This window comes from Peromyscus californicus, unplaced genomic scaffold, assembly GCF_007827085.1.
Source record: "Peromyscus californicus insignis strain IS unplaced genomic scaffold, ASM782708v3 Scaffold_24__1_contigs__length_46423439, whole genome shotgun sequence".
Lineage (NCBI taxonomy): Eukaryota > Metazoa > Chordata > Mammalia > Rodentia > Cricetidae > Peromyscus > Peromyscus californicus.
This window is the reverse complement of record NW_026294535.1, coordinates 12077054-12090736: the sequence shown is the minus strand read 5'-3', so window position 1 is coordinate 12090736 and position 13683 is coordinate 12077054. Positions and strand designations below refer to the sequence as shown.

The 13683-nt window shown below is 47.4% G+C and overlaps 1 protein-coding gene across 1 annotated transcript in view; it reads right to left on the bottom strand.

Moving 5' to 3' along the window:
* Ccdc38 (coiled-coil domain containing 38) overlaps positions 1 to 12708 on the bottom strand; it is a 49009-nt gene extending 36301 nt beyond the window's left edge. Inside the window, 4 exon segments of the mRNA XM_052753856.1 lie at positions 2649 to 2814; positions 4232 to 4332; positions 4735 to 4915; positions 12592 to 12708. Of these exon segments, the coding sequence (XP_052609816.1) occupies positions 2649 to 2814; positions 4232 to 4332; positions 4735 to 4915; positions 12592 to 12708 (565 nt within the window).
* Between the last annotated feature and the right edge of the window lie 975 nt (positions 12709 to 13683).

Sequence of the window (13683 nt, the reverse complement as noted above, 5' to 3'; positions counted from 1 at the left end):
CCCCTGGTGTGTGTGTGTAGGGGGGGGGGGTCTTCTTCACGATGACATTCACTCTTTTTTTTTTTTTTTTTTTTTTTTTTTTTGGTTTTTCGAGACAGGGTTTCTCTGTGTAGCTTTGCGCCTTTCCTGGAACTCACTTGGTAGCCCAGGCTGGCCTCGAACTCACAGAGATCCGCCTGGCTCTGCCTCCCGAGTGCTGGGATTAAAGGCGTGCGCCACCACCGCCCGGCCGACATTCACTCTTAAGAGGCCAGAACCATCCCATTCCACATCAATGACACAGAGCAGGACTGACAACCTGTAAAGTTTTCTAGTTATCTGAGGACTGTTGGGGCAGCAATGTGTGGTCGTTTGAATGTAATTGGCCTCCATAATCTCATAGGGAGTGGCACTATTGGGAGGTGTGGCTTTGTTGGAGTGGGTGTGGCCTTGCTGGAGGAAGTATGTCACTGTGGGGCCGGCTTTGAGGCTTCCTATGCTCAGGACACTGCCCAGTGTCATAGTTGACTTCCTGTGGCCTGCAAGATGGAGGACTCTCAGCTACTCCAACACCACGTCTGGCTGCTCCCCATCATGGTGATAATGGACTGAACCTCTGAAACAGCAAGCGAGCTACCCCAATTCAATGCTTTTCTTTATAAGAGTTGCCTTGGTGGTCATGGTGTCTCTTCACAGCAATAAAACCCTGACTAAGACGTAAGGATTGTTGCAGTCAGCTCATTTGCACAGAACTGTAGACATGTCACTTGTCACTTTAGATGTTCTTGATGGCCCAAGACGCCAACACAGAGGCACAAGATGGAACCCAGGTGTCTCTTAGACCTGATGCTATAGCCGCACCCTAACTATTACCTGCCATTTCCTGTTGTTCAGTCACACATACATCTGCAAGACGGTCTAAATCAATTAATGTGGCTTGCTTCTTCTTTTATAAAGATGGATTTGGGGCCTGGAAACTTAACTCAGGGACTAAGAGCACTTGATGCTTTTGCAGGGGATCCAGGTTCGATTCCCAACACCCTCACAATTGGCTGTTAACCCTGGTCCCAGTGGCTCTGACACCCTCTTACGTACATACAGGCAAAACACTCATACACACAAAATAATAAAATAAATAAACCTCAGTTTTTTAGAAAGATTTATTTATTTTTATTTTATATGTAAAGTGCTTTCCCCCTGCATGTAGGTCTGCACACCACATACTTGCCTGGTTCCTGAAGCAGCCAGAAGAGGGTGCCTGATCCCCTGGAACTGGAGTTACAGGCAGTTGTGAGCCTCCACTTGGGTGCTAGGAACAGACTCTGGAAGTCCTTCTGCTGAGCTATCTAGACAGCCCCTCTTTTTCCTAAGATATGTTTGTTTATTTTTATGTGTATGAATGTTTTGCCTGCATTCATATAAACGCACGACATGCTTGCTTGGTACCAGAGGGGGTCAGAAGAGGGCATTACATCCGTTCAAACTGGAGTTACAGCTGGTGGTGAGCCACGATGAGGATGCTGGCAACGGAACCCCAGTCCTCTGAAATAGCCACAAGTGCTCCTGACTGCTAAGCCATCTCTCCAGCCTCGTGGCTTGCTTTCTCTACAGGAGTCGAGGAACTCAACATCCCTGTCCTTGCTGGCCACCCTGACCTTATGAGCCGCAAAGTGCTCCATTTGCAGATGCTTAGGAACATGTCTGATCACCGGGTCTGTCTTCGCAATGACAGACAAGCTTATTTCACCATATCAGCTTTCCTGCTGCTGCATGTCTGAGTCATGTGTTTTGAACCAGCAAAGCTCCCCCATCCTTAGGAAGCGTCTGGATTTCTACACCTCAAATGGCTAGAGCTGCTGCTTTGATAGCACCCACCTTCGCCAACGCCAACACTGTTATTTTGACAATGACTTCCTTGGTTCTCAAAAGCAGGAGAAGAAGTAATGATCTTGGGGAAAGTGTCTTCTTATTTAAGCTGCTCTCTTCTGGCTCTCAAGCCTGTTGCAAAGCTCTTACCCTCCATATTGCAACAGGCCCCAGAACCTTGCATCAGTGACGCCATGTGAGAGGTACCATTCTGACCTGAAAACCCAGCACGCAGGCCCCAACCCCTGACAAAATGGGAACAGGGACCTAGTCCACGGTTCTAGAAAAGTCCACAGATAGGAAGTCCCTAAATGTACTAACCTTGCATTTCGGCTTCTGTACTTCCGCTTCTTGCTAACGGAAGTGTGCCAACCAGGTTGTGGTTTTTTTTGTACATACAAGACCAAGGGCTGTGAGTCTTGGGGCTGCATGGTTTGGGTAAGTCCCCCATGCAGCTGCTGGCCAGCAATAAAGACTTTCTTTTTGGGTTTAAGAATGTCTGTGTTGGCTGGTCAGTGGTAGTGCATGCCTTTAGTCCCAGCAGAGGCAGGTGGATCTCTGAGTTTGAGGCCAGCCTGGTCGATAGAGTGAGTTTCAGGACAGCCAGGGCTACACAAAGGAACCCTGTCTCAACCCCCTCTCCCCTCAAAAGAGTGTCTGTGTTGTGGTCTCTGGCTGTCTTATCTTGAAATAACATAGCAGCATAGATTCTGTCTCTCTCATGGCCAGAACATCTCCCAAACCCATGACGAATAGCAAAGATCAGAAACAAAATTTTAACACTAAGAGTAACGTTGACTTACCTTCTGTCAGTCTCAGAATAAGAGTGGGATCCAGCCCCAGACTTTCGTAGGAACCGCCACCTGCTTCAGCATAAAAAGTCAGCTGGCCGAGGTGTGAGCGACTCTTCATCCGAGATGAAAACGTAGTCTTTTGGTAGATTTTCATGCTGCGGCTCATGAGTCTTTCCTGCCCAAGGGGCAAAAGCGCAAAAGGAATTTTGATACACCCAAGTACTATATTGTCATAATAGTGATCGATCGTATGTATACAGCAAAGACCTTTGGCCTTAGGCAGCTTGGGAGCTCACCCTGGAAGCAGTGTGCACAGCATCCCTTTCCTTTGTTGTAGGGAGACAAGGAAGGGCATGTTTTAAAGGTTGATCCTTTAATAAACTATCTCAGAGACAGGAAAATATCTTTCCAGATTAAATGTAAGGGAAAACAGGGAAACCCCGAAGGTTGGTTTGCTGGGACTGAACTTAAGAGGGGATGGACCTCCACGGAAGGTAGTGCAAACCCACCCTTCGGATTTCTTTCAACGTCTCTCAGTTTAATATTAAATTATGCTCAACAAAGGCACATATCGCCTGGAGAAAAGCCACCCCCAGATGAATACACTGCAGTGTTTCTAGATATTTCATTCATTATACCTAGGGCTAGAAGAGTCATTTCATCCGTCACCTTTGGGAAGAAAAGTTGAATCTCAGGCTCGCTACTGATTTAACTCTATACCAGATTACTCTAAAAATAATCCTCCTGGCCTCTCCCCCCCGTCTCTCTTCTCTCTCCCCAGAGCACATATAGACTTGTCTACCCATCACAGCTTTGGCATTATTCTTAAGGACTCAACTCCTGTCACCACGGTGAATTCTCCATCTCTCCCAGCTTTCATCCTTTCTTTTCCCACCAACAGGGCTGACCGCTCTGTCTCCTTTGCACGTCTCTGATTCTATGACCTGTCTGTCAGTTCTAAGGTGTTACCTGTTCCCACTTTTATTTTGTGCTTGGCCAATGATGCAGGACGTCATCTGTGCAAGGCAGTCCCGATTTCAGAAATGTAGCACTATGAAAACTGTGGGTGTCTGACGGGTCAAGTAGGGTGGACCATGCCTGTTACACGCTGGAATGGGTAATGGCGTAGCTGCCTTCCCCCACTAGGTGGCGATCTCTGAAGGTCCCTGTCCTCTGTGCACAATCTTGCTGCCGACCACAGGCTGGGTGTGTCAGCATCCCGCATCATGTCCTTTTGTTTGTTTTTAGAGATAGGATTTCTCTGTGTGACCGTCCTGGCTGTCCTGGAACTCACTCTGTAGACCAGGCTGGCCTCAAACTCACAGAGCTCCTCCTGCCTTTGCCTCTGCCTCCCGAATGCTGGGAGTAAAGACAGGCACCACCCAGCCCGGCGCTGACACCATATCTTAACCCATAAAAACTGGTAAGAACTATGGCAAAAAGCACATGATTCTGGGTTGGGGATTTAGCTCAGTGGTAGAGCGCTTTCGTAGCAAGCACAAGGCCCTGGGTTCTATCCTCAGCTCAAAAAAGAAAAAAAAAATCACATGATTCGAACCTTCTTGGGACTTCGATATTAATAAAAACCTTACCTTTTTCTTTGCAGCCATTTCATTTTCTTTGAATAGGAAGAGATCTTTGAAAAAGATCTTGTAAGGTCGTTCCTTTTTGATTGCGTCATCTTGGATTCTATCTGAAAGGAGAGAAAGAAATGAAAGAAAGGAGTGGGGGGGTAGGAAGGAGCTGTTAGTCCATCTAATGAGGAACTAGGCTAATTAAGTCTCCCACCAGCTGGAGTAGAGAAATGTGATGCAGGGGTCTTTGAGAAGGTGGGGTGCAGACACAGCTTGCCTCCTGTTGAAACTGGAGATATAGGTCCTGTGTCTCCTGGGTAAGAGCCCACCGTCTATGGCACAAGCTCAGGGCTCAGCACCCCAGGAGACCTGGACCACAGTTAAGGAGTCTTTAGTAGAACGAGATCACACTTGAAGATGTGGAGATGACTGGGTCAGTCAACCACCAGCAGGGATGTGATGTGGTGTGGCCACTTTGGAACACATCTGCCAGCTCCTTGGAAAGCTGAGCATTGAGTTACCGTATGATCGATCCATTGAAGGCGGAGTGCAATGTGGCTGGCCCATGAGAAGAGGTGTCAACCAGGGACACATCTGGTGAAAGCAGGGGAAGTTGTGGTTGATTCCTTGGGGCCCTGCGGGGCTCAGGATGTCAAGAAAGCAGGTGATATTGTAGGTCTCATAAGGTGGCGAGGACTGGATCTGGGGAGAGCAGCAATGTGGGAAAGCCTGGGCCACAGGCGAGGGCTCAGTAGAGGAAGGCAGTGGCGCAGGGCTGGAAGGCATGGTGGTTAAGTCCATGTGTTAACTTGCCTGGTCTGTGCTTTGCCCCGATGAAACGTATTTTTTTTGGGGGGGGGGGGGTTGTGAGAGGTTTTCCAGGCGACTTTAGCATTCAGATTGGTAAGGTCGGAAAAGAAGGCTGCCCCCTCCAATATGCATGGGCATCAACCAATCCACAGAGGGCCCGAGGAGGACAATGGCTGAGGAGGGAGAAATAGCCATCCCTCCACCCCCCCCCCCCCCACCTCTCTCTCTCTCTCTCTCCCATGCTCAACAGACTGGGCTGGCTGATACTGTCAGCTCACCTGGGCTCACCTGGGCTCAGGCCTTTGCACTGGACTGGCCTCTAACACCAGCTTTCCTGGGTCTCCGGCTTGTGGTGCTCTCCACAGTCACGTGAGGCCCTTGCTCACAGTAAATTGCCTTCCCACTGGCTCTGTATTCTGGATCTGAGAACATGACCTTGCCTGAGCCCATCCTGTGTCCCTTGTCCACAGAACAAGGATGGATGCCAGATATCCAATGGGGCCACTGATAGTCTCAGAGGGAAGTAACTGGCAGGCTGGACACAGCCTACTCATGCTCTGTTCCATCTAGTCTCCTATAAGGACACTAGTTGCATTTGCTTGGGGTGGGGGTTGTTTTGAGTTTTGAGTCAGAGTCTCACTATGTAGCCCTTGGCCGTCCCAGAACGCACTCTAGACCAGGCTAAGTCTCGAACTCAGAGAGATCCGCCCGCCTCTGCTCCCAAGGGCAGGGATTAAAGGAGTGTGCCACCACAAACAGCATTTGAGATGGACCATCAATCCATGGTCCTTTCTTTTATTTCTTTTTCTTTTCCTTTCTTTTTCTTTTTGAAAATATGTTCCTATTTTCAGGTTCTGGGTAGATTGATCTGGGGGGGGGGCAAAGTTAATATTGCACCCCGAATAACACCTTATACCCACAGTGTATACTAGAATCCATCCCAGCCTCCTGCCTGATCCTTCTGCCGGCTGTGGAGCAACATGAACCTTGGGCACAAGATCTACAGCTTGCCACTCAGGCATCTGAGTCATTTAGCTGGACCCAAGCTCAGCTGTATTTCCTCCTGGGCTGCTTGGCTGTCAGTGTCCTGTGGAGGCTGTGACAGTACTGCAAACCTCCTTGGCTGGAAATTCTAGAGATGGGGAGTCTAAAATGAGTATCCTAACAATGCGCTAAAAAGGGGTGTTTCTTGGCAGGCTCTAGGTAGAAACGGTTTGTTTCTTCTGCGGTTAGAGTGTGCCTAAGTGCCTTGGCTTGCAGTCCATTCATCCTCAGTTTCCACCATCACACTGCCTTCCCTGTCTAAGACATACCTGTCTCCCTCTTGTGGGTTATCCCAGGCCCATTAGATAATCCGGAATATTCTTTCCATGTCAAGCTCCTAAACTTAATCATTTTTTTTGTTGTTTGTTTGTTTTTCGAGACAGGGTTTCTCTGGTGCCTGTCCTGGATCTCACTCTGTAGACCAGGCTGGCCTCGAACTCACAGAGATCCGCCTGCCTCTGCCTCCCGAGTGCTGGGGTTAAAGGCGTGCACCACCACTGCCCAGCACTTAATCACATTTCAAAGACATATTTTTAATCAAGTAAAGAAACTGCTGTGGGATGTACTGTATGGCAAATGTGTTGCTCTGATTGGTTAATAAATAAAACACTGATTGGCCAGTAGTTAGGAGGAGGAAGAATAGGCAGGACAAGGAGGAGAATAGAGCTGGGAAGTGGAAGGCTGAGTCAGAGAGACACTGCCAGCCGCCACGATGACAAACAGCATGTGAAGATGCCGGTAAGCCACGAGTCACGTGACAAGGTATAGATTTATAGAAATGGATTAATTTAAGCTGTAAGAACAGTTAGCAAGAAGCCTGCCATGGCCATACAGTTTGTAACCAATATAAGTCTCTGTGTTTACTTGGTCGGGTCTGACAGCTGTGGGACTGGCAGGTGAGAGAGATTTGTCCTGACTGTGGGCCAGGCAGGAAAACTCTAGCTACAAGTAACATATTCACAGGTTCCAAGGAATATAACGTACGTATTTTGGGGGACTACTAGTTTTTCTATGACACACAGACTCATTCCCTTCTTGGCTTTGTCCCTTTCTATCTATCTGGTTCTAGTCATTCATTCATTCACTCATTCATTCTTTCACTCAACAAATATCAAAGAAGAGTCTCTGTTCTGCACCATGAAATACACACTAGTGAACAAAACGAAGGTTTCCGCCCTTACACTGAGTTGAAGTGGTAGACGTGGGGGAGGGGTAACAGGTGATAAAAGTCAACATAACAAGTAAGTGATTTTATGATACAAGTGACAAGGTCCGAGGTGAGCACCTTTGAGTGGAGGGATGGATCTATGGAAGAACAGTCTTGTACTAGCAAGTGCAAAGGCCCTTGAGGTAGGGAGAGAGGAGGCCATGGCGGTGGGGGCGTGCAGGAGGGAGAAGCAGAGGGTCAGTCAGTGTCTTGCATGCCTCAACTCTCAGTAAGATGGCTGGCTAGTGGAATTTGGACAGAGGGCTGACGTGGTTTCAGGTCTTTGCTGGTGAATGAGAAGCAACCAGGAGAATTATAGTTGAAACCACTAACTGGTTCCAAGACAGTGTGGGCAGAGCTGGGGAGAAGTGGCTGGGCTCTGGGCATGTTTTGAAGGGAGAGCCAACAGAACTTCAAAATGGAGTGTTTATGGGACATTTCCCAGAAGCACCCACGCTCCCTCCTTTCCTCACCTCCCTGCCTCTGTCTCTCCTTTTCTTCTCCGGGTCTGAGATAATAGAGTCGCATTGAAGTGGTTGGTTTCTGATTCCACCACTGTAGTCAAGCTTGTTAATTCGAATGAATTCCAGTGAAGAGCATGCCTAGAGAGTGCCCACGACCCGTGCTAGGTGTTAAATCTTTGTCAGATTTGAAAGTGAAAATCAAGCGATTCCTTGCGTCAGGGCACGGGAACTCCCTGTCCATCATGAAGTGGGAGGATGAGGGGAGAGGATGGCGGAGGAAAGAAGGCGGATACCCGCAAAGCTCAGTATCTCCCATCCTGTCCTTCCTCATGACAGTAACAGGGTTAACTGTTCTAGCCACAAATGCTGAATCAGTTCAGCTAACCGTGACAAGTTAATGCACTCAGACTAACCAAAACTTCTCAGCATGGCTTACAAGTCCTTTTTTCTTATGCTGGCATGTGGCCTCTAGTCACCACAGAGCCTAATCACTCCAGATTATATAGAGCAAGAACACACTGATTGATTTTTATCTCCCGAATTCACTGATGTTTGCAAAAACTGGGGTGTCATTTTGTCTCCTGGTCCTGTCCAAAGAAAATGAAACACACCTTTTAAAAATCCTGTAGATGCACAGGGCGGTGGAGGCGCTCGCCTTTAATCCCAGTGCTCAGGAGGCAGAGCCAGGTGGATCTCTGTGAGTTCAAGGCCAGCCTGGTCTATAGAGTGAGATCCAGGACAGGTACCAAAACTACAGAGAGAAATCCTGTCTTGAAACAACAACAACAACAACAAAACCTGTAGACACAAGCTAATATGCTCAACATAAAATATATACCCATAATAAAATCGTAAATAGTCTCTGTATAGGGACTGGAGCCATGACTCATCCACTTGAGAGCTTGAACTGCTCTTTCAGAGGAATTGAGTTGGGATCCCAGTATCCATGTTGGGTGGCTAACAACTGCCTTTAACTCCAGTGCCCTTTTCTCGCCTCTTTAGACACCTTTACTCACATGCACGGACAAACATACACACACACACACACGCGAGCACATACACACACACATATACACATAATTAAGAACAAAACAAATATTGCGACATTTCAGTTGTGAGCCTACCCTTTATTGACTGATCCATCTCTCCAACCTGAAAAACAAAATAAATTATTTTTTTAAAAAAAACTTGTATATATTGCATAAACATGGCTAAATCCAGCTATCAGTGGCTTCCTGGCTTTTAAATCCATGACCACACAAACTCCTGCACCCAGCAATTCTAATTCCAGGAACTTACACCCCAGAAAATAACCAACCCCGAAAGCAAAAAAAACGTATGTGCTATTGTGTTCGTGGAGTGCCATTTAATAACTTGGGAGCTGACTGAGTAGCTGTGGCACACCATAACCTAAACTGCCCCGTGATCTTTAGCATGATGCTGGGGTCACTCTTTACCTGGTGTCCATTTATTGTAAGTCCAAAAAAAAAAAAAAAAATAGGGCCAATGAGATGACTCAGAAGATAAAGATGTTTTCCAGCAAGCCTCAGGACCAGAGTTGGAATCCCAGGGACTCTACATGACAGGAGAGAGCTGATTCCCACAGGTTGTCCTCTGACCTCCACACACGCAAAACCAACCAATCAGTCAATCAATCAATCAATGAATCAATAAATCAATCAGTCAATATACTTCCAAAGTGAAGGGATGGTGTACCGACTTTATGTGGTGACCCACAGAGGCTATCTAGCGAGACTTTACTCAGGATCAGAGAATCTGAGCTTGCTTTATCCAGCAGGGCTGCATAAGGAGATGATTTGGCCACCGGCGTGGTTACCAAGTGTTTGGAAGAGTCTACACTTGGCTGTACGGTATGCTTTGATCTTACAAGGGGGAGGTCTTTTGCCGCTCCCCTTGGCATATTATAAAAAGCCCTTTTGAATAAATCTCTGGGGCTGGAGAGATGGCTCAGTGGTTAAGAGCACTGGCTGTTCTTCCAGAGGTCTCAGCTGAGTTCAATTCCCAGCAACCACATGGTGGCTCACAACCATCTATAATGGGATGTGATGCCTTCTGGTGGCATGTAGGCATATATGCAGACAGAGCACTCACATCTAAAAAAAAAATACATGAATACATCTCTGGGCGACTGGGTATTGACCCAGGGCCCTCCCAAAGGTCCTGTGTCTCTTTCTCATCCTCTCTTTCTATCTTTCTACCTGAGGTTTCCTCATTCCTCTCTCCTCCACCCAAGAACCCTTCGTTAAGGTGGGAGCAGGTCGGAGCTGGTCTCCCACGGTCCCCCACAACTTTACTCGGTAGGCCACCGACTTCCAAACCAAAATGCCTAGAAGGGATCTAGGACCCCTTCCGGATCTTCACCCCTTCAGGGTGACAGGCTTCCTTCCGGTTTGCCTGCCCAGCCACTGAAGTGCCAGGCGACTCCGGCCCATTGAGGGGCAGGGACAATCCCTGCCCCTTGGGGCTCCTTTGTTTGGGAGATGGCCTGCACAGGGATGCCCCACCCCGCCCCACCCCCACTGTTTTGGCCCCGCCATGATCTCCGGTCTCCACCTAAGGCTTGTGAATGGATGCTTCCGGGTCTAAGTCCTATCCCCAATCACTTCGAAATTTGTCCAAATGAGCTCCCTCATCCAGGTTTATGAGCATTGCATTCCCGTCCCCTTCCTTGCTTCTGCCTGCTGGCATCTCATGCTCTCGCTCAGCAGCTCCCCCAACTTCTCCCACCTGCTGCTTCTGTCTCTGTTCCCTCCCTCCCTCCCTCCCTCCTGCTGCTGATACCAAAGCTGTGTCAATCTCCCACCAGCTTAGGGTGTCTACAAGCAGGACCCTCCCTCTGTCCCGGAGCGTCTACACCCACCCCCACCCCGCCCCGTGAAAATTTTTTCCGTCCTTCTGTTAGAAAGTCCTGCCTACTTTGTGTGTATGGATGGAAATGTGGCCACGGGATGCTTGTTTTTTGACTGGCTTCGAGTGCCTGAGAGGACGTGTTCCATGTGTCTTGGTAACAGCTCAGATATGCTCACAACCAGCGGCTTGGGCTCAGATTTTTGTAATGACGGAAAAAAGTTATTTTATGCTGTTCTACCTTATTATAAAGAAAAACAGGGAGGAAAATGGGTATGGTTAAAAATCTGTAACAAAAGTTAGCTTAAAACTGGTAACACCATTGAGAACAACCGTGTGGGCAGTCATCATTTGGGCTAGGGACAGGGATGAGGGACTTTACCATATGACTTTACCACCATCTTAGATAGAGGTGACCGGGTGGAAATGGGTCCATCAGGAGATATTAGGTCTCCACGTTGTTTTGGATTAGGATAGATTTCTGTATGATAATTCCTGTCCTGTCCTAAAACAAGGTTTATAAAAGGTAGGATGTAAAACAATGCCGGTTTGCTGAGGGATTAAAGCTGTGCCTCCATGCATTCATGTACAGGGATGTATCTTGCTGACAGCAAGATATTGATTAAAAAAACAAAACAAAACACTGAATTGTTTGCAAATGTTAAAACTTGGTTTTGCCTTACTATATCTTAGGACCACAGCTGAAAACCAGAGACTGAAATATCCCTTCTAATCTTTTATTTTTTCCAGAGCTGAGGACCGAATCCAGGGCCTTGCTCTTGCTAGGCAAGCACTCTACCACTGAGCTAAATCCCCAACCATCTAATCTTCTTGCTTTTACTAACATTGGTAAGCTGTAACTGATTGGGCAAACTGTATGTCCATATTTAACTTGTATATGCTCTCAAAGTTAAGCCTAAACAACATTTATCTAATTCAGATATACCTAACAGATAATTATACCCTGATCCTCAAGCACTTCAGAGACCTGAGAATATGACATTTTAATAAAACGTTCCTCGGGCTGGAGGGATGGCCCAGAGGTGAAGAGCACTGGTTGCTCTTCCAGAGGTCCTGAGTTCAATTCCCAGCGCCCACATGGTGGCTCACAACCATCTGTAGTGAGATCTGGCGCCCTCTTCCTGCAGGCATACATGCAGGCAGAACACTGTATACATAATAAATAAATAAATCTTAAAAAAAAAAATAAATAAAACGTTCCTCACGACTGAGATGCACCAGCTTCTGGCAGCATCCTGTACCTCCTCCAAGGCCACAGAAGAACTTCCACCTGGAAGCTTGCTTTAAATGTGGCAAAGCCAGCCACGCGAAGCAAGAAAAAAAAAAAACTGCTTTGCACTTTAAACCACTGCCAAGACCCTGCCCAGACTGGACAACAGGACACTGGGGGTTCGATTGCCCCACTTTGCCAAGACAAGGTAGGTCACGCTCCCCAAATTCCTACTAAACAGGAACGTCTGTCAGATCTTCTGGACTTGGCAGCTGAAGACTGGTACTGCCTTTGGGACTTCTGTCCCCTAATGACCACCGAGAAACCTGGGACTGCCGGGGTAGCTGGGAAGCTGTCTTACTTCTTACTATCCTCAGATCTGATGGTGTTTGATGACTAGGGTGCTTATAAATTGATAGAGTACTGACTATAAACAGTTTTCAGAAGTTCTTAAATTTCTGTGGATTTTACTGGCCCCAGCTTTTAGAGACAGGTTAGCATTAGAGAGGGTATGGAAGCTTGCAGGTGTCTTCAACTCTGTTCCTCCCTCACTCCTCAGCCTCTCTCCCTCCTCCTTCACTCACTCAACCTCCTCCATTCAGTACATTTCCTCTGGTTGCCCTCTCAGTACAGAGGTGTGTTTCATCGGGCTGAAACCAGCCCCTAGGAAAAATGTTCACACCTTTTAACACAAAGCCATAGCCTTTTGCTGTGACACCAAGATGGAAATCTGTTCCCGTTGTTTTACAGATACCTGCAGGCTCCCAAACAGGTCCACCCCTCTCCTTGTGCCAAGGCCAACCTGCAGGGGGTCCTCCAGATATACCAGCTCCTGCACCAAGCAGGCAAACCTCTCCAGACTGGAGGGCATATCTGCTCTTTTGTCTGGCTCATTTGCCCCTGCCTCTTCTGTACAACCAGGGCATATCTCCATTCCATTCTGTTCCCACAGCTAGCCCCGTTCATAGGGCCAGTGTTAATAATCTATTTTTCTTTTAATCTCCTAGCAACCTGCCTTTGTCTCCTCAAGAAACAGGTTCCTAAGGTCTCCAGGATGGCAACCAAATACTTCTTCACCCACATCTCCCACTGAGTGTGAGCCCACTGACTCCTGACTTGTCCCTCCCCATGTCGACCCTTGCCAACAGGAAGCAGCCAGACTTGAACCAGCATCCATAAATACCTGAAAAGGTTGGGATGTTGGCGATCTCCCCTGGAGCTGCCCTCTCCAGACCGTGCCCAAAGAGAGCCTGCCAAGCAGTGCCCCCAACCCTGGAAGGTATTTAAGGTCTAGCCCACAGACTTCCCCTTTACGGTTCTCCTCGTGGCTTCTCCTCGTTCCTGGGACCACCTGGGAATGTTTTGCTCAGATTAAACCTGGATTTATTAATTCGGCCTGACTTGACTGAAAGCATGGGTGGAATCACTCACTACTGGGGGAGTTTTACGTATCCAACAGGCCTTTGGAAGATGCCTTGAGTGACAGCCACTGAAACCTCGTTGGATTGGCAGTGCAAATCCAGGAGCAGATTCTCTACTGTTAAGATTCTCAGGAAGTGAGTTAGAGTTTCATAGGCTCAATCATAGAGTTCTAGACTAATTTTAATACAAGTAGCCAGAGCACTCCTTACCAGACCCTCACTGCTGGGAGCAATTTGTATTCAGCTTTCAGAACCCTATGCCTACAACCCAGTGAAAATGAATTTTCAGATCCCCTTGGTGGGAGATTAAATACATATTATATATATATATATATATATTAAAATATATATTTTAAATCATATATAAATGGTTTAATATATACACATATATGTGCATACACTGTGTGTGTGTGCACATATCCATC